General features: G+C 36.4%; 1 protein-coding gene across 1 annotated transcript in view; it reads right to left on the minus strand.

Moving 5' to 3' along the window:
- The window catches only part of Ptprc (protein tyrosine phosphatase receptor type C), a 110,638-nt gene that overhangs the window by 11,297 nt on the left and 77,103 nt on the right, over positions 1 to 22,238 (minus strand). The window contains exons 13-24 of the mRNA XM_041648684.1: positions 19,832 to 19,892; positions 18,463 to 18,571; positions 17,826 to 17,860; positions 16,320 to 16,429; positions 15,536 to 15,626; positions 15,369 to 15,445; positions 7,983 to 8,019; positions 7,794 to 7,891; positions 7,039 to 7,164; positions 5,317 to 5,474; positions 4,687 to 4,822; positions 2,938 to 3,087 (exon numbers count right to left, since the gene is read on the minus strand). Of these exons, the coding sequence (XP_041504618.1) occupies positions 2,938 to 3,087; positions 4,687 to 4,822; positions 5,317 to 5,474; positions 7,039 to 7,164; positions 7,794 to 7,891; positions 7,983 to 8,019; positions 15,369 to 15,445; positions 15,536 to 15,626; positions 16,320 to 16,429; positions 17,826 to 17,860; positions 18,463 to 18,571; positions 19,832 to 19,892 (1,188 nt within the window). The remainder of the gene's footprint in view (positions 1 to 2,937; positions 3,088 to 4,686; positions 4,823 to 5,316; positions 5,475 to 7,038; positions 7,165 to 7,793; positions 7,892 to 7,982; positions 8,020 to 15,368; positions 15,446 to 15,535; positions 15,627 to 16,319; positions 16,430 to 17,825; positions 17,861 to 18,462; positions 18,572 to 19,831; positions 19,893 to 22,238) is intronic.

Genomic DNA, 22,238 nt, shown 5'->3' on the forward strand with positions numbered 1-22,238 from the left:
AGAGTGGCCACTCAACAGCCCCTCTCCTCGAGTAGTAAGAACCTCATTTTCTAAGAGGAACTGATAGATCGTCTTCCAATAGTGAGGTTTGAAGGATTGTTTACTCTTCAATCCCTGATTCTTTCAAGTGCCCACAAACCTAAGTCTCTCATTGAAGGTGACAGTGTACAGGGCAGTATATTACTAGCTAGGTGAAGAGGCTACTGATGAAGAGGCCACTGACACTTCATAGTGGAATAAGTAAGGGCAGGGTCCCAGGCTCAATGCATATGATCTTGGATAAAGTTAGAGTATATAGGAAATGAAAGATTATTTGAAAGGGGGCTCTGTGATGCAGCTTCCTTGAGGTCATTATCTACGATGGTCAAGGGTTTTGCACTGATTCATTTAGTTGGAGACATCTATACTATTTATCCCTTTACTTGTGCTCTGCAAGTAAGCCCAGTAGACGAACTAGTTCCTTGGATTAAACTCTGATAGAATTGTGACTTGGGTTTCTTGTTGGGTGTCCTGTCTGGGGTGAACAGACATCTGTTCGTGTTTCCACAAGAAAAGCCAACGGCACTGTGGTATCTCTGCAAATCCCTTTCTCTCAATGTTCTGATGTACAAGATCTGTCTTCAGTGAGGCTGTATCCTGATCCCCTTCTCCCAACAGTTTTTTCCTTTCCATTTTAGGAGATATCACTTGATACCACCAAGAAACTGAATCATTGTTAATCTTTAATTTCTTTGCCTCATATTTTGAATAACAATTACATATTCTCTTTGTTCCCTGCTTCTATTTATACAAATTTTATCCTCACAAAACCCAAAGAATCTAACTTTCTGTCTTTCCCTTGTATTATAGTACTCACTATTCACCATCATTCACTCAGAGGCATCAGCTACTAATTTCAAGATCATCCGACCTCATTATTTTTTGACCTGGTGAGTAATGGACTCTCTTCCATAAAATGATTATCTCCTTGCTCAAACCAGCATTGATGAAATAATATACATAGTCTTGCTGTAGCTTGATACTTTATTCTCACCCCTGGAATTCATCTTTCTACTTCTCACCCACCCAGTTTCACCACTGCACCTTTGTCTATTTGGTCACAAACATTACATAATGTCTAAACTATGACTCGAACCATTCATGTTATTAAAAATCACTCTTCTTCCTAGTCATTTATTCTAGCAACTTGCTCCTAGAAATTTGTGGTTTTTTACCAAAGTCTTCCATATACAGTTATTATCACTTTCTGTCTTGTTTACACGTGACCTCTTCATATGTCATCATCCACTGCTAATAGACATTCATTTACAAAGATCATCAACTCTGTTGCTGTTTTACTTTTACATAACCATTTTTCAGATCTACGTGGGTTTACACAGCCTCTATCTCCAGAGAACTCAATCAAAATCATGGAATGATTCTCTTTCAAATCATGGCCATAAACATCAGATGATCACACAATAACTTCTGACAATTTTATTATCTTTGAAATAACTATTTTTTATTCTTTCTTCCTCCCCACGTATTAAGATCTATTTTGCCTTTCTTCCCCTGATTTCCCTCAATTCTCCAATGATGATTTTGGTTTATAATTCCTCCATAAATTAAAGGCAATTGGGGATGAAGCAATGTAACAACATTCATTTTGATATGATTATCCTGTGTAGTAGACATATTTTGGAACATCCTACTATTCCTCGCAAACATATATAATTATGTGTCAATTAAACATTTTCAATATATTACCAAATAAAGGATACTTATAGACGACTATTTACTTCCACTTTTTGACACCTCATCACCACATTTACCAGCCACTCTGCATCTCTGTCCTCATTGTCTTCTGCTTGCTTGTCCCCAGCCTCTACATTCTGTCTGTTTGGGTGGAGTAATTCTCCAGTCTCTAGATTCTGTCTGCTTGGATTGAGTAAGGTCTCTAGGTCTCTTCCAGACCTGTCCCATATCTACTTACAAAGCACTTTGACTCTTGTGCCTATAAATGTCCATAGTACCCAGCAGAAATTGAATCATACATGTTCAGCAAAAAGTGAATCCCTTTTTCTTTTAGTGAATATGCATACAAGTGTTTACCTTGACTATACCAGCATCATCAGACAAAAGTTATTCATGTGTGCCTTTGTGGGCTTGTGGTCAGTCAATCAGCTCAAAGGAAAGGAAATAATGCTAAAGCTCTTTGATGTTCAGTCTCGTGCTGTGACTGCTGGTCCCCCAGAATAGGGAAGACAGTAGAACTTGGAACCATTAGATGCTGGCCCCATCCTCCAAGCTCAGCCCCATTTTCATCCAAATGGTCATGTGGTCTGCATCCGATAAAAACATATCCCTTCTCTTACGAAAGTAAATGTCTCAGTAAACTGGAAATTACAGGTGGAAGGGATAAATTCACACCGCTTTTGACGATGAAGTTGCTTAAGAATGGCTATGTCAACACACTGAAATCACAGCAAACTAAGTGTCCAGTTAGCTTTCAGACAACCATTTAATAAAGAAGTGGAGACACACAGACTTAGTTTTTATGTTCTGTCTACCTGTTCCAGCCAGCTCAACTTCCTAATCAGTTGTAAAGTCTTCTAATTATTTCCTTTCGAAACCAAAACCAGATGTAGTCTTTAAAGGTAAGATGTTGCATTTACATTGCCTGTGGCAGGCCATTCTGTGGCTGTCGTGAATATTTTGAAACTCTTCATCTAAGCTTAGTGAAACAAGAGTTGTAAACTCAGCCTTCAGGGTTTAAACAAGCCTCTTACATAACTGGTTATAAATTTAGACTTTTTTTTTTTTAAAGAACTCTCAGAGTCTTAGCTTCCTCATCTGTGCTTCACTGGTTTGTAGTCAAATAATCAGCAAGGACTTCAAGAACAGGCAACATTCTGCGAAGCTACTTATAACCATTGACAGTGCCGTGACGATTGCTACCTGGAATTCAGCCTCCAGAGGAGAGGGGTCACTGGGAGGATCTTTCTTCTTCATGTTCTGTAGACAGGAATGTAACTCACACAAGTTCACTTCTGTTTCTCCAAACTGATTGTATTCCACCAAGGCCTGATGGATCAAGATGTACTGTGCCTGCAAGAAGAAAAGAACAACATACATAATTAACGTGCACTATAGACGCTTCTGTGTCACTAATACAGAGTTTCCACATTGGGAAGCTGTGTGAGAAAAGAATATTGATATTTTAGCATACAGTCTTGAAATTGACTCTCACAATTTTCTAGACTATGAATAAACTGCATTTAAAGCTAAAATTCCAAAAAAATGCCTTGTCATATAGATTATCAAATGTATGTGACCTTCATTTTAGGCCTAGATTTTTAATGACTCATAGTCTATTACTTCATTCAGTTATTAATATTGAGATTGAAATAAATATTATTCAAAATTATAATAATTTTCAGTAAGAAAAGTAGGTTGATATCCAATAGAACTTATTATTCAAAGTTAGCATTTCTTTTCAATGAATACTTGAGATCTAGTATGTCAAACTTAAATTTAGCAATTCTAAACATTTTTGTTATCTCATTTGAGTCCTTTTTTGTTTGTTTTCGTTTAAGAAAAATATATAATTCTGATAAGCTTTTAATCTGCCATCTCTAGTTTGACATGTCTTTTGACTGATTATTTTCGGGGTATCACTTATTTTTATGAATCTGCCCTCTTGTCTATTTATTCACAAACACACAAATACATGTACTTCACTGATATTGGTTCCCCTGTGGTATCCATCTCTGTATCCAACCACATAGAGAAATACACACTGGATCGTTCTCTCCAACACTGCAAGTCATTGGCTGTGATTTTTTCATTCCCCACTATAGGTATTTAGATTATTTCCAATATTTTGTTATTCTAACTATCCTAAATCCAAGGATCATTCCTGCACTTGTTTCTGGTTATGATCATTCACACAGGCAAATTTCTACTGTTGCCACACAGACATTTGCAATAAAAATTATCACTTCCAGTTAGCCAATGTCATGTCTCATACATGCAATATGTCTAAGTGCTTCAACTTATACTTTTCTTTTACCCATTTTTTTGTAGTTGTTATATGAGATAATTACTGACTTTATCTCAGTACTATTTCCATTTTGTGGATAGTTGATCTGATGTATAGAAAGAACAAAAGAAATCCAATAGTATATAAAATAAGCAATTCAGGGCCTCTATTTGAATTTCTGAACTCTAGTCCAAAGAGCCAGGTTCTTGAAGGGTGTGGTGGTTCCTAACTCTTAGCCTTGCACTTGGGATGCTGAGGCAGGAGTTCTGCAACGAATTCAAGGTCAGGTAGCTGTATAGTGAGATCCTGTGTGGGATAAACAAAACAAAAGATGCTCTAAGCCCCTACATTATTCTGTCTGCTTAATGTCATGAAAAGCTACCAACACTGTTTCCTCTTTTTTTTTTATCATGTTCAGGCATGTAAATGATTTCACTGTTTTGGGACTATCTAAAGCTTATAAGGTTTGCATGGTATGTTTCAACACAAGCACAAAGTGATTCTAGTGGTGATTAGCTCATTTTAGTTCTCAGAAGTTGAAATATCTTCTTTTTCCACTGTTTGAAGTTATAATGATATGGATTTCTTTTACACTCCCAATCCTCATCCCTGAATATTTAGTCATCAAACAATAATAAACCTACTCATGAAAAGTTTGACTTTACCTCCACTTGTACCATGAGGCATCTCTGTCGCCTTAGCTTGACGACATAGCCGTAAACATCCACTTTGCCCTCTGCTTCCAAGCCTTCTAGCATGGCATCAATTCCAATGTAGGTTCCTGTGCGCCCAACACCAGCACTAGAGGAATAAGTATAAAAGTGAGGTGAGAGGTATACCAGATGACTCAGTGAGTGAAAGAGCCCGGCTGACAAGACTAACATGACTTTGATCCTTGAATTCCACTTAAAGGTGGAAGGAGAGAACTACATCCTAAAGCTGCCCTCTATTTGAACACCACACACACACACACACACACAATTTTTTAAAAGGAATAAAAATGTAACTCATGTTCACAAGGAGGAAGAGGAGCAGCCATCAAGGGTAGGCAATAAGGCAAATTCCATCTTAAGTATTATTTACATATTTACATTCAGGTCCTTGCTATTTATTTCATAAATCATAACATCAGTTTATGCCCCCAGAATTATAAAATGTCAGTTTACAAGAACAGCTGTTTGAGAAATGAATCTTAGTAGATTGTCAGCAAAACAGCACTAGCCAATCCATGTCCCTAGCTGCCCAACAGAAGGGTCGCACAGAGCCACAGGGGATCCTGCCCTGCCAGTCCTTACCTGCAGTGCACAACGATGGGGCCGCTGAAGAAATTGCTGAAAGCATTAACCCTCCGTCGAAGTTTGAGGAGCAGGTGGGGGTCTTCAGGAACCCCATGATCTGGCCAGCTGGTAAACTGAATGTGTGTCACGTCTCTTCCAGTGGCTTTTTCTTTTTTCTGGTCAAGAGATGATGCATTCTTTGAGATGTCTTCTTTCAAAGCAAACTCAAGGGGATAAGAATGGAAAAAAAGAGGACCTGTGCAATAGGTTCCTCATGTAACTACCCCCAAACCTTTGCCTCAGACACTCTCTTCTGTGCCTTTCCAATTTCCTGTCCCAGGAGAAGTTATACTAGCCTCACATGCCCCACCCAGTCAATGAGTGATGAGCAGAGTCAGGAAGAGGAAGGAAAGTGGAAACTTCTCAGACTTTCTATCCTATGATATTAAAGTTAAAAATAATAAAATAAAATATAACGAGAGACTAGAAAAGATAGTGGAGAGGTGTAGGTGGATGTTTTGAAACTAAGCAAACACTGTCCTCATAGCATATTAGAATTCAGCTGTTTGGTTTCCTGCCAAACAGGACTATTTTGCACATGCAAAAAGTATAATTAATCACTTGATTTGCATTCTGTTCTGTAGATTATCACACAGAGAATTATCCACTTTCAAAAGATAGATAATAAAAAAGTTTGCTTGTAAGTTTCCAATAGAAATTATAAAAATCCATTAAGATAGATACCTCAGAAAAGTTGTAGTGACCAGCTAGGCATCAACCCCTAAACAGCTCCTCCATATATATATACAATGGGGACCTTTGTCAAACATGCATTTTTCTATTGGCAATAAATAGGACTGTTTATCCCCAAGAGCAGAACAAGAAGGCTGTAGGAGAAATAGCTAGCAGACCTGTACTTTTGGTTTTTGTTTTACTGAAGATGTATCTGAACTTTGCACAAACAAAGTTAAACTCAAATAAGAAATGCACATTTAAATTGCACTACTAAGATATACATGATAAATTAAAGTGTGTTTGTTACATTCAGAATGGTGCACTGTTACTATCTAATAATAAAACCTTGTTGTCACTGTAAACTAAAAGTCTAAGCCTTTCTGACTCCCCATTTTGACAACTCAGCCTAAGGCAACTACTAATCTATTTTCTGCATTTATAGATTCCTCTATCTGGAAATTTCCTGAAAATAGAATTACACAATATGAGATGACCTCCATTTCAACTCTTTCCAAGGCCATGCTGACCTCATTCTTTGCTGAACTGAATACTACCTCTCTCTCTCTCTCTCTCTCTCTCTCTCTCTCTCTCTCTCTCTCTCTCCTGTATAGTTGTAACTTAGTACTTCTCAAAATGCTCATACAATATGCCATTTATTTAAAGTATTTTTTTTCATAATGCATAGACTATTGACAAGCAGGATTGTTTGTTTTGCCACTTAATAACCTCGTCACTGACTCAGCATCTTGCAGACCCTCTTGTTACTGCTTCAGAGGTCCAGCATAGCAGGTACTTGTGATTCTTGTAGGCAAGCAATGCATCAATCAGCAATCCGAATTCTATCCTGTCAGTTTTCATGGCTATTTCAACCTGGCTCTTTCTCCTAAAGATCCTTAAAAATAATTTTTCCCAAATGGGTTTTAGCTCTTCACATATAATATTCCTTAGCTGCACTTTTATAAAATGTCATGCCAAGCCAAAAGTTACATAATGAAAGGCACCCACATGTGTGATGTTCAGCTTCTGAATGATGTAATCAGGACATATTTTGTGCTCGATAATCTTCACCACGACATCTCTGAAAGCCCGGGTGCCTTCCTCCATGCATGGCCAGTACTCTGCACACTTGTTCTGTGGTTTAAAAAAAATCACTCATGACTCCAAAGTATCATAAAACAGTTTCTGCTTACTCCTAAAACATCGACAATCAAAAATCTATTCAACTGATGTCCCCCCCCCAAGCATTTGCAAATTATTTTAATAACGTGCACTTTGAGCTGAAATGTATTCTATTTCCCACTACGGTTTCTGGATGGGTGTGTCTTAGCAATTAGTCGAAGAACAATCTGCCCGGCCATCAACATCTATTACAAGAAGACTGCAAAAAATCATTAGCAAAAGATGGTCACTTTCAGGCTCTGGTTTCCACCTCTCTCCACACTGTATTATGTGGGTGTCCACTGTCTACCCAAGGTCAGTTTGCTGTGATCATTCACAAAGAGTTGTGAAGCTGGCACGTTGCAATGTACAGAACTTACCAATAAAAGCCTCAAAACCAATGCACTTTACAATTACACACACACACACACACACACACACACACACACAAACTTTGCATACAGATTGAGCTTTTCTACCTGGATGAAAATGTCGATAAAATGTTAACAAGATTAAAACAGAGAATTGTCTGTATTATTCATATGAGATGCAGCTCAGCATTTCCTTTCCCAAGTTCCAACCTCAGCCTTCTGGGCTCTTACCCTGTTTCCTTCTTCACATCGTGTGACCATGACAATAACTGTGGCTTTTTGTTCCCAGATCATCCTCCAGAAGTCATCCACCGTTTCATCCCGGGGTCCTAGAAGTTAAGTACAAGTTACAAGATGCTTTCTTAGAGATGCTGCAAAACCAGTTTCCAGGAATAACTGCAGGATTTGGAAATAAGTTACCTTGTGCAGCAATGTATTTTCTTGGTTCTTTGAAGCCCTGATCAAAACACACAAAGAAAAGAAAGCATTTATAGAAAACCTGTTCATGCAAAACTCTGAATCACAAGAAGTTGACATGGCTCTATCGTGGTTGTGAACACATCTGGCCATTTCGAGATCATAGTAGGGAGCATTTAACGATACAGAGCAGGTTAGTTAGCATTTGCAAACAGCATGCCTGACCTACATATATGTTTGCCACCATTTATAATTAGACTTCCTCTCCTCTGAGATGGTGAGGAATTAGCAAGATGAGTCCAGATTTTCCCTGTTTATAATCTGCCTGCCCCACAGTATCCTCTGCTATTTAAACCTTTTTACCAGTCATGGAGTTCTTTTTCAGAATTTTATTCAATTCCCTGCAATAAATTCCCCAGGGAACACACCTATACTTCGACTTTTTAACTATTACTGGAACATGCCTTGGATTCCCTGGAGTCCTTTTATATCATTCCAGATATGAAAAATAAAAACATTCATTATCTGTAATGACTGCTTTCTCTGCTCCACTGACTAAGACAAGGAGGCAGTGCAGACACAGATAAAATATGCTAATTCCTTGCAAAATACTCTCAAGCACTTTACATTTACCTTGGTAAATAGGGAAATTCCGTAAGAAGAGTTAGTGTTGCCATTGCTTGAAATTTTGCCCATCAGGTATATGAATCCTCATTTAACTTAGTAAGTCTCTTGATAGTATCAGTCATTTATTCATAAAGTCTAGGCTTGGTAGCTATAGTTTGTCAAGAGCCTACGTAGGAACTGACAAGATCTGCTTTCCGGATGGTTGGAGCTCAGTTAGAGAAACATAATTATAGCTCAATCCTATCATTAGCATATATATTTGAACAGAATATGTAGGCTATCTATTTTTAGAGCCTACCTAAAACCTCACAAAATCTCTAACATTGCCATATCTGCTCTGAGTTACATTCCTTTGAAAGAGAAGACACTTGGAAAATAAATCTGTGTATTCAAAAAAAAAAAAAAACTTGGTCACTATAACGGTTGTGACTGCAGAGATCACTTGCTAACATCAATTAAAATGAAGGTGACCAATGACCAATGACTAACTTATTTTGGGAACCACTCTTCACATGTGAAAGTGTTGCTTACTACTGGAAACAAGCTTTACAGAGAACATGAGAATAAGAGTTTATATTATGAAGATCATTCACACATTCAGGAAAAAAATGTTAGATACTAGGGCATGGTTTTCAGAAAGAATAAAAAAATATTAGGTACCAAACATATTTGATGAGAGACAGGTATCCTCAGAGACCACCTGGGGATGCAATCCCAGTCCTGATTCTAGAAAAACTGGAACTATTTTACCATGTGTTGTGGGAGTTGAACCATCCCTGCATCTCAGAGATGAAGCCGACTTGATCATGTGGATGATGGTTCTGATGTATGCTCGGTTTTGATTTTCCAGTATTTTATTTAGTATTTTTGCATCAATGTTTATGAATAAGTTTGGTCTGTAATTCTTTTTCTTAGTAACGTCTTTCTGTAGTTTGGGTATCAGGGTAATTGTAGCCTCATAAAAAGTTTGGCAATGTTCCTTTTGTTTCTATTGTGTAGAATAGTTTGAGGAGTATTGGTATTAGTTCTTTGAAAATCTTGTAGAATTCTGAGCTGAAACCATCTGGTACTGGGCTTTTTTTGGTTGGGAGACTTTTGATGACTGTTTTATTTCTTCAGCAGTTATAGATCTGTTTATTTTATTATCTGGTCTTGATTTATTTTGGCAAGTGATATTTATCCAGAAAATTGTCCATTTCTTTAAGTTTTCAAATTTTGTGGAGTACAGGTTTGCAAAATATGACCTGATGATTCTCTGTATTTCTTCCATGTCTGTTGTTATGTCCCTCTTTTCATTTCTGATTTAGTTAATTTGGATAGTCTCTCTCTGTCTTTTGTTTTATTTAATTAATATATGGAAATCACAGAAGATGCTGATTGATAAACAGAAAATGCATTTAGCAAGTTGCAGTATGTTACCCAGTAGCCATAATCACTTATGTGAATGACTTAACCCTGGAAAGCCATATAATATCTCAAAAAGTGACTTTATTAATGATTAAAACACAGATGTCAAGGGTATATGTATTTATGAATGATTTAACTAGAAAATATATCTGAATTAGTTTATTCTCTTATACAGATTTATTTGTAGTTGATCAAATTATTATTCCCAAATTTTATATTTGTCTGGATCCCTAAATGTGCTTTTAAATGAAAGTGGTGTCTTTGCAAATCTGGGAGTAAAAATGATGTCTTAGGATGTAATGACCAGTGTCCATATGAGTGAAATGGGTTGGTTATGAAAATACGGGAGCTGAAACAGGCAAGAAGGACATGAGGTGGAGGCAGAGACTAGAGAGAGACAGTTATTAGTGAGCAGAAACAAGGATAGATAGAAGCCTCCAGAAGCCAAAGGTGGCAAAATAGGATTTTTCTCCCAGAGAACTTGAGTGAACATGGCTCTACTGATACCTTGCTTTGAAAATTTTAAGTTCAGGAACTCAGAGAATAGAATTATGTTATTTTCCTGGTACTAATTTATAATATTTTCTTATGCCAGATCTCAGAAATGAATATATGTGCGTGTGTGTCCACATTAGTAAAAGAAACATTACTAAAGCTTAAATCGCATATCAAACCCCACACATTAATAGTAGTAGACATTGGGCAACAATAGGCAGGTCAACCAGACAGAAACTTAACAGAGAAAGAAGAGAACTAGCAGATGTAATGACTCAAATGGACTTAACAGACGTCTACAGAGCATTCCACCCAAAAGAATATATCTTTTTCTTAGCACCCCATGGAACCTTCTCTAAAATTGACCACATACTCAGTAACAAAGCAAACCCCAACAGATACCAAAAAATAAAATGGAATAACCCCCTGTAACCTATCAAATCACCATGATTTAGAGTTAGAATTTAACACCAACACTAAATGCAGAAAGTCTACAAACTAATGAAAATTAATCAGTGGTCAATTGAACCAACCCTGGGTCAAGGAAGAAAGAAAGAAAGATTAAAAACTTTCTAGAATTAAATGACAATGAAGACAATATACTCAAACCTATGGGACACTATGAAAGCAGTGCTAAGAGGAAAGTTCATAACTAAGGGCCTACATAAAAAAGTAGAGAAATCTCACTCTAGTGACTTAACAGCACACTTGAAAGCTCTAGAACAAAAGGAAGCAGACTCACCCCGGAGGAGTAGATGATAGGAAATAATCAAATTGAGGGCTGAAATCAATAAAATAGAAATAAAGAAAACAATACAAAGAATCAAGGAAACCAAGAACTGGTTCTTTGGGAAAATCAACAAGATAGACAAACCCTTATCCAAACTAATCAAAAGGCAGAGAGAGAGAACATCCAATTAACAAAATCAGAAATGAAAAGGAGATATAACAACAGAAACTGAAGAAATCCAGAGAATCATTAGGTCATACTACAAAAAACCTGTATTCTACACAATTGGAAAATGTAAAAGAAACAGAGAATTTTCTGGATAGGTACCACATACAAAAATTTAATAAAGACCAGGTGAACAATTTAAATAGACCTATAACCTGCAAGGAAATAGAAGCAGTAATCAAAAGCTTCCCAAGGGGGGGGGGGGGGAAAGCCCAGGGCCAGAAGATTTCAGTGCAGAATTCTACCAAAACTTCATAGAAGAGCTAATATCTATACTCCTCAAAGTGTTATACATAATAGAAACAGAAGGAACATTGACAAATTCTTTTTGTGAGGCTACAGTTACTCTGATATCAAAACTACACAAAGACGTGACCAAGAAAGAGAATTAGAGACCAATCTCAGTCATGAACATTCTCAATAAAATACTGGCACACCGAATCCAAAAACACATAAAAAAAATCATTCACTGTGATCAAGTTGGCTTCATTCCAGATATGCAGGGATGGTTCAACATACAAAAATCTATCAATGTAATCCACCATATAAATAAACTGAAAGAAGAAAACCTTATGATCATCTCAATAGTTGCTAAAAAAAAAGCATTCAACAATATCCAACACCTCTTCTGATAAAGGTAGTGGAGAGATCAGGGATACAAGAACATATCTAAACAGAATAAAAGCAATATACAGCAAGCCAGCAGCAAACATCAAATTAAAAGGTGAGAAAATTAATCCAATTCCACTAAAACCAGGAACAAGAGAAAGCTGTCCACTTTCTCCAAATCTATCCAATATAGTTTTTGAAGTTCTGCCTAGAGCAATAAGATAACAAAAGAAGATCAAGGAGATTCAGATTTGAATGAAAGAAGTCAAACTTTTGCTATTTGCAGATGACATGATAGTGTATATAAGTGACCCCAAAAACTCTAGCAGGGAACCCTTACAGTTGAAAAATACCTTCAGTAATGTGGTAATGTACAAGGTCAATTCAAAAAATTCTGATGGAAGAAGGTCATTGGTTAATAAGAAACTGCCTTGGCCCTTTTGATAGGACAGCAGCTTACATAGGCAGAGTAGACAGAACAGAATGCTGGGAGAAAGAAGCCAAGTCAGGCAGTTGCCATAATTCTCCCACTCCAGACAGACACAGGTTAAGATCTTTCCTGGGAAGCCAGCTCGCGGTGCTACACAGAATATTAGAAATGGGTTAGATCAATATGTAAGAGCTAGCCAATAAGAGGTTAAAACTAATGGGCCAAGCAGTGTTTAAAAGAATACAGTTTCCGTGTAATTATTTCTGGTAAAGCTAGCAGGGTGGCGGGAAGCGGCCTGCTGCTCCTCACAACAAAATTCAGTAGCCCTTCTATGTACCAAAGATAAAGAAGCTGAGAAGGAAATCAGAGAAATATTGCCCTTCACAATAGCCACAAATAACATAAAATATCTTGGGTAACACTAACCAAAGAAGTGAAAGGCCTGTTCAACAAGAACTTTAAGTCATTGAAGAAAGAAATTGAATAAGTTGCCATAAAATGGAAAGATCTCCCATGCTCTTGGATAGGAAGGAATAACATAATAAAAATTCCTACCAAAAGCCATCAGTGGATTTAATGCAATCCCCATCAAAATTCCAAGACAATTTTTCACAGACCTTGAAAGAACAATAATCAAGTTATACGGATCACAAAAAAAAAAAAAACTAAGATAGCCAAAACAACCCTGAAACTTATCCAAAACACTAAAGGAACATCCAGAGGATTCACAATCCCTGACATCAAGCTCTATTATAGAGCTACAGTAATGAAAACAGCTTGGTATTGGCATAAAAACAGAGATGTTGACCAAAGAAATCAAATCAAAGACCTGGATATTAATCCACACACCTATGAACACCTGATTTTTGACAAAGAAGTTAAAATTATACAATGGAAAAGATAGCATTTTCAAATGGTGCTGGCATAACTGGATGTCAACATATAGATAAATGGAAAAGATTTATATCTATCTCCGTGCACAAAACACAAGTCCAAATGCTTTAAAGGCCTCAATATAAATCCTACCACACAGAAACTGACAGAAGAGAAACTGGGAAGTAGCCTTCAATACATGGGTACAGGTGACTACTTCTTATATATAACACCAGTAGCACAGACAATGAGAACAACAAAAAATAAATGGGACCTCTTGAAACTGAGAAGCTTCTGTAAAGCAAAGGACACATTCACTAAGACAAAAAAAGACAGCCAACTGAATGAGAAAATATCTTTACCAACCTTACATCAGACAGAGGACTGATCTCCAAAATATACGAAGAACTCAAGAAATTAGAGATCAAAATACCAGATAATCCAATTTTAAAAATGGGGTACAGAACTAAACAGAGAATTCTCAATATAAGAATATCAAATAGCCCAAAGACAAATAAATGTTCCACATCTGTTGCCATCAGGGAAATGTAAATGAAAACAATTCTAAGACACCATCTTATGCCAGTCAGAATGGTTAATATAAAAACACCAACAATAGTTTATGCTGGAGAGAATGTGGAGTAAGGGGAATACACCTCCATTGCTGATGGGAATGCAAACTTGAAAATTCACTCTGGAACTCAGTATGGCAGTTTCTCAGAAAATTGGGGATCAACCTACCTCACAATCCAACAATATCACTCTTGGGCATATACCCAAGGTATGCCCAATCATATTACAAGGACATCTGTTCAACTATGTTCATAGCAACATTATTTGTAATAATCAGAACCTGGAAACAACCTAGAAACCCCTCAACCAAACAGTGGATAAAGAAAATGTGGTACATTTACACAATGGAGCTCACCAACTCTGGCCAGACAGCGAAGAAACCGGCATAGGACCAAACTGAACTCTCTGAGTGTGAATGACAGATGTATGGTTGGAGCAGTCTGCTGGGCCACTGGCAGTGACACAAGGATTTATCACTTTTTGGCTTTTTGGGAACCCATTCTTTTTGGATGGATACCTTGCTCAACCTAGATATAGTAGGAAGGACCTTGGACCTTCCCCAAAGCAGTGTGCCTTGCCCTCTCTCGGGGGACAGGGTGGAAGAAATGGGAGGAGGGGAGGGAGTAGGAACTAGTATTTGTGTATAAAATGAAGAATAAGATGGCTTGTTTTCTTTAAAAAAAAACAAAAAACAAAATAAAAAAGGAACTATGAATCCATGAGGACTCACCTCTACCCAGAAGAAAAAACTCCATAGAGTGGGTAAGGAGATGTTCTCAGCCATACATATGTGTTTCCCAACTGTGCAAAATTCATTAGTTCACAGGAAGCAAGCTTAATTGAAAATTATATAAGCCAAATTTGTAAGTGTTTTAATAAATTCTGTCTAGATATTTTCAATTTGGATAACTACACAGGAGATGAGCAACATCAGTGGAGAAAGCGGCTACTGCAGTGCCTTGTAGAACAGAAGCACAACAGTTTGGAATCAAGCAGACCTGAACTTCAACTCAGTTAAAACCTTTACCAATTTCATTAGTGTCTTAATAACTAAAGAACCCGGGCTTCCCATCCTCATCTATCTAGAGGGCATAGTGTACTCAGATGAAGAAATACAGAGTTCTTATGAGAAATGTGTGCAGAGAGTTTAATGCACAGCAAAGAGCAGGTTTTAATCTTGGCTAAGAAGAAGCACTATTTACTTCTAGCACCAGCAAGCATATACATAACTATTTTTGCAAACATTAATGTTTTTGTTGTAGGTTTCAGTGTTGTTACGGGTTTAACTGAAAATATTTCTAAGAACTTCCCTAAAGTTTTCCAGAAACAGTAAAGGAACTCAATGGAACACATACATACAAAGAAAATGAACATTTCCAGCAGCCAAAAGAGGCTATAAGGTAACAACATATTTACTCACGTCAATGTAGCTGGCATTTATGTAGGTGGACCCTGCATCTCCATTTATTTCAGAGAGTTCAACACGGTTATAATCATCTGTTTAAAGAAAAGAACACTTCAATATTGAAATACCGAGTAGTCACGCTCTGTCAGCGTAAAGAAGCTCAGATCCCTATGTGCACTCACAGGGAAGGATGTCAACATAGCGGTTCTTATTCTGGTTGTGGGGTTTCCGGGCATCTTTGATAGAAAACTTGCTGAATACCCGTGGAATGCTCTGAAAGACACAAGGATTCTTGGGGTTACAGAAGATTCTGAAAAGAAGAAGGAGAAGGAGGAAGAAGGAGATGAAAATAGAGGGAGGAAGGGAGAAAGGGAGGGAGGGAGGAAGGGAGGGAGGAAGGAATGTTAAGTTAGTTTCCCCTTTGCCAGTTGTCACTGGAGCTAAATGAGGTAACTTATAAATATATCCTTTCTACTGACAAACATGCTAAATAAAGTAGCTGAAATTAATTTTATTATGTATTTTTCAAAAAGCCCACATCTTTCCTATAAAATTAATGACAGATAAATTAAATTAGAAAATAATTTCAGAAAAATGTTTTAATCCTACATTAAAAATATACAATAATCAATGTGACACTCAAAACTTTAGTTCATGACTAATCATTAGATAGCCATATAGAACATAAGAACAAAATGAACCCAATATGTTTTGTGACAGGACTTCATAATCAGTTACAATGCACTAAAACAGTATACTATGATGTTTACTAGTTTTATATTGTGAATGATCTTGCACCCTTAATGAGTCTCTCATCTGTAAATATTGCAGTAACATATGTCTGTATTGTATTACTGTGTTCTGTGGGTAAATTATTAAGGCAAATGGTTGTGCAAATATACTTAACATGTAATCATCTTGATGACTATGTGGAATTTCTTACCCTGTATCAACGGTGACACATACCTGAAATTCAGCCAGAAACAGTCTTCCCTCATCAGCAATCTTTCTTTTATACGTTTCCAACAAAACATCAGCATGAATTGGCTCCACATCCATCAGTTGCTTTTCCTCATCTATAAACAAGTTAGATTCAAGACCAGTGTTGTGCCTGTCTCTCGGATATGCACACATTAACAGAATTTACAGCTTGAACTGAATCCTTAACAATTTTCTTCTCTTCACCTTTGTGGGAAATTTCATTCCCATGGAAGTATTTGCTTATAAATTAATGGCTTTTAAATCTTGCACGTAAATCATTTTCTGACTTTGTACTAGTCTCTTTACTAGAATGAGCTTCTCCTTTTCCTATGCCTAGGTAAAAGGCCCCTAAAAAATTTTCACTATTGTTAGACATCCATGGTTTTGACTGGTGACATGGAATGGATATTAATTGACATTTTTCTAAATTCCATGATTATGATTTTTCTCATCAACATGCTAAAAAAATATCCACCCAGCAGCTCTATTCCCACCCTCCATTTTTAACTTTTGTACATTATTACAATTATAGAGATGATAAGAGAAAGTGATTAATATTTTTCTGTTCATCATTCATCTTAATTTTGTTACAGTATATTATCAAGCATAATATATTCATCTTTTGTATCTCAAGAATATTTAAAAAATTAAGTACATTGTGAAACAACTTTTTATGATTTAAAGAGTGTAGATGGGTATTTTTTATTTTTATTTTTAAGTTTTCTTGTGGTTTTCCTGGAATTTGGTTTCTGGAATAAAGTTTGCTTCTGGTTTATTCAACTTTGGTGGTTTGTGTGACCTCCCCTGTATCCAACATCTTAGGTAGTGGAAATAAGCTACTTCAATTTTTGTAAACATAGTCTAAACATCTTTAATGGTTTTTCCTGGTTCTGTCTTTAAAACATAAAGAAATTTTATAAAGACTGGAAGAAGGAATGGCCTTATTTTATATATCGTCCATCTTATTTATCATTGTGCCTTCAGTGGGAGGATCCACCATCCCAGTCTGGCAGAACCTGAAAGTATTCCACATCACTTCCTCACTGTAGAATATCATCTGCTCTTCCATTCTTCCTTCTTTGCTAGTTTGTCTGAGGTTTCCCAGCAGTCTTGGGCAACTGAATTCCTGCACCCTCCACAAGCAATTTTCTATCATTTATCTTTATACAGAACTATGCACATTACCCAGCTTAACGTTTACCAAACTGTTCCTACTCATCAATAGACCTGGCTTCTTCTATTAGAAACCCAAACCTTAAAGGGCAAAGACCATGGCCTGTCACTATGGTACTCTCAGTGCCATGGATAATATTTGTGATACCTTGAGGACTTCACATAGACGGCTACTTTTCCAGAAACGTAAATTTGCTTCAAAATTTGTCAGTGGACAAATTTCATGTTTGATTTTTTTAAAATACACAGCTCTTATTTAAAATAAGAGATTGTAAATTTAGAAAATAAATCTCAATGGTAAAAATTATTTATACTCACCCCTTGTAACAAGTTCTTGTTGTTCATCTAAATTGCTGTGAAAATAAAAAACATGGAATTCACTCGAAGATCAACTTAACTGAGCAAACAGTGTTTTATCAATGTAGTGAGTGACAGGAGAAATAGAGGTAAGGATAAGAGAAAAGGGGGTAGGGAAATTAGGAAAGGGGGAAAACAAAAGGATGTAAAGTGGAAGAGATAAAACAAGAATTTGGGGAGACTGAAGAAAGCAAGTGAGGGGAGAGAAAGTAACCAAGGATTGCTTGTAAATTTCAGAAGGATGAGAATGAGTCAAGAGAGTCCTTCTAGTTTTCAGAAATATTTATCTTCTTGGGCAAAAGAAAAAAATGAATACACTTCCCAGAATGTCCCTCCTTTTGCATTTGATGTCCTCAGATTACTTTCATCTACTGAGAATTAAAAGAGAAGGTACACCTTCTTTCCACTGAATAGTATCAAAACAGGCCTACAGTATCACTAGCAAATGTAGTGAGTATAAGTACTTACAGTTAGCCAATAATTCCACGTGAAGTCAGGAACTGAAGTCTTCTCTCATTGCTTGGTCAATGCATTTTGGACAACAGCTTGTGACATTATTATAACCACTATTACCTCCTAATTCAACATTGTCTCTTACCTGGATCTTTTCCTACGCAGATCATAGATTTTATACAGAACAACAAGCAGGGCTATTGTTGTCACAACAATCAGAAATATCAGGAATGTAATCAGTGCTTTAGCATTATCTGGAAATAAAAAGTGACACACAAGAACTTATGAGGTCAAGTACTTTGCTAGACAATGTGACTGACCTTCATGAACTAGAATTTTAGTGTTTTTCATTTATGGTAAAGATTCAAAGCTAAAATTTTAGAATAAGATAAAATACATTAGAGTCTTGATTGTGCAGTGATGGGCTCTGTTATTTCAACATCCCCAAGGCATTTATATTTAAAGAGACTAATTAGAATATAGATGAGCCTTCCATTGCTTCTCATTAAATACTGTACTTTTGTAAAAAACTATCATTTAGATTTAATTCCCTTTCACAGTCTCATTTTAAAGGGATCAATGAGGTAATGTAGTTATTACAGCTTTCAGAAAGAAACTCCTAGTTTACCATTGAGCACAGAAGTGGGTAGCCTCCTAAGGGATTCATAAAAGCTTCTACCCCACAAAGATAAATCTCTTACATGCTCATTGGGGAATAGAACCAATTAACCAAGAGACAAAATTTATTTCATTTGACAGTGAGGATTAACACTTTCCCTAGTCTGAGTTTTCACAAAGAATCAATGTGAACCACACGCCTAGGGCAAGCAGGATTGGTATATCTTTATTCTGGGTCACTTGCCATCCTTTCCATGCCCACAATGGAAAGATAATAAACCTATGCAGTGACATCAAGCTTTGAGTCCTGGAGACAGGCTGTTGGGCTTCCATCTTAGTTCTTACTTCCTGGAAAGGAATTTGGCCAGAATCCTATTATCTTTGCACCTTAGTTCCTTGATTCCTAAAATGAGGCTAAATAGTGTAATTCCCGTAAATGATGGACTGTGAATAATGTAGAAAAAAGTAGCTATCCACAATTTTCCGGGCCCCAATTTTTATGCTTTATTATCTATAATGATGCTGTAGACACGTAAGGTATCTTAGAAAATGAAATGTCATCAGCACACACACCAGTAGCAAAATTTATGTTGAACATCACAGTTTGGAAAGCAGTCCCATTTAAAAGAACTACCAAAAATATCTGTCAGTGCAAATAAATATTCTAAAAATTTATAGTAAAGACAACATTCATTTAGTGACTAAATTATCAAATCTATTAATTTCATTTTATGACACTGTATTTTAATGTCTTTACTTGGATTTTTGAAAATTGCAGGTATTTATATTATGTGTATAAGCAACTAAGGAGTCAGTCTATAGATGTAAAATGGCACACCTTGCTCAAACAGATGCATACAGATAGAGGTGGAAAAAAATAGGCCAGGATGACTTACAAGATGTTGATTCATTTTTAACAACTGCTTCTCCCTGATACTTTCCATTGAAAAAGGAGACCTAAATTTCAGTTAAAACAAAAAAAAGAAAGAGAAAAAAATTCAATTTTCTCTATAAGTGTTCGTGGCATGTTATAAAATGTACATTATTTCTCATAAATGCTGCTTGTTTTAATTAAAACCTCCTGAGTAAAAGCTGAGACTTTACAGTTATTTCATTGTACACAGTCAAAGAGTTTGAAAGGGGGTTGACCTCTCTTAGGAATGGCATCAATAACAAATGGAAATGGAAGAACACAGTCCAAGAAATGAATCCAGAAGGAATGATTTTAAGTTATAGTAAATAGACAAAAAATAACATTGTCTATTAATATGCTAGCAGGCTCACGTTTATTTTTAAAGTAAATTTTTATTTACAAGAGTGGGGTATGGAATGTGCATGTTTTTGAAGGTAAAGACATGGACAAATTGCAATGTGGAAATAATTAGCATAAACACCTAGAGCTCATAAAATTTAATACAAATAAAGAAAATCAGCTTGATATAAACAGAAACTGAAAGGGGTGCTGAAACAAGACTACTGATGCCACATAAATTATGCAAAAATAGATCTGAATGACACCATTACAATGAACTGACATGATGTGACAACCATGGCAATCATTCACGGAAGCCTTCACTCTCTATATATGTGAATATAGGATTTCCCAGTATCCATAAACCAGATTGTGTCAATTACCTGTTATAAAGTAATATAATTCACAGCAATATAATTTTAAACTCCACAGATTAGATATAGTACAGATAAAACTGCTTGCTCCACAAGCCTGACAACCTGAATTCAATCCCTTGAGCCCATGGTAGAAGGGGAGAATTGACTTCCCAGACACGTCCTCCAACTTCCCTTTATGTGCACTATAGCATATAGTGGTCACGTCCACATATGCATGTGCCTTCATTAGATAAACTAAAACTGATGAAGAAAATCTCCTCGGAGGAATGGGATCATCACTGTGATACACCTGAGCACATGACCTCACTTCTTTGGAAATAGTTTGTGAGAAGATAGAAGAGTTTGGAGATTCATTCTAAAGATGGCCGAGAATGTTTTAAGAAGAACATAATACATAATTCTTGTAGGAATCAGAAGACCAGAGTGTCAAGAGAATGGCAAATAGTAAATGCCCAGCTCATGGTGTTACAAGACTTGTAGGGAACCAAGACTGAATGTATCAGCTACATAATACATTTTGGCAAAGAATCTGGCTACATTCTGTCTGTGGCTGAGAAACTGAGCAGTAGTGAACTAAAAAGAAATGGATTCATCTCTTCTGTGGAGTAAATCTCATGGTAGCACAGTGTTCAGGCTGTAGGAGGGCTACTGCTTACTGCTCTCATACATCAATTCAGGGAGAAAGAGGAGAAACACGAAAATGTGAAGTTCGGTGGAGAAAATATGTGAGCAAGTTTAAAGGGGAAGATCGTACTAGGTGGAAGATAATGGATTCAAAGTTATACACTTGGGTGTCAAGTTCACAAAGAGACTTATGAGGGTTAATATTGATTATTGCTTTGACAGATCTAGAATCACCTAAGAAATATATTCCTAGGCATGTCTGTGAGGGAGTAAAGTTAACTGAACAGAGAAAACCAACCCAAAATGCAGCAACATTGACCTACCAGGTAGAGGGTCCTAAATGGAACAATTATAAGAGAGCAAGCTAAGCACCAAAATTCATCTCTTTCTGCTTTCAGAATACAGGTACAATGCAACCAGTTCTATCAGGCTCCTGATATAATGCCTTCCCTCAAACTAGAAGTCAAAGAAAGACTATCTTTCTATAAGTTGATCTTTTCATGTATTGAGCAGAAAGTACTAAAGACTTTAAAGGAAGTTGCTATTTACTGAAAAACATGTTTACTGAATTCTGTGTATATTAGAGTTCAATATAGTTATCATTCATGGAATATGATAAAACCATATGATAGAACCCCATGGCACTATTGGAAGTTAAGTAACAAAAATGTGGAAAGGCGAGCATAATGAAATAATACAGAAAAAAAAATTTGCTGAACTTTCTTAGAAATGGTGATTTTATCTAATGCATAGAAATTTTCATTACAAATAACAGAAAGGTCTTTATAATGCCCAGTCCGTGGTGAAATTATAGATATTTAAAGATTCCTGGCATTTATTTTATGTTCAAATGTTTTCTTGAATTTGTTTCTGGTATTTTTTTAATTTCAAAGCACATATAAAATTTTGTAGCTGAAAACAATAAAAATAAATATTTAGCAAAGTAAAGATCTGCTACCCATGAATTGTCTCCTACTAGATGATATGGGAGGTCCTTCTGTGTATGTGTTGCTTTTATTGGTTAATGAATAAAGAAACTGCCTTGGCCTG

Source organism: Microtus oregoni, unplaced genomic scaffold (assembly GCF_018167655.1).
Source record: "Microtus oregoni isolate MIOR12 unplaced genomic scaffold, Mior012 000003F_ref0000135, whole genome shotgun sequence".
NCBI lineage: Eukaryota > Metazoa > Chordata > Mammalia > Rodentia > Cricetidae > Microtus > Microtus oregoni.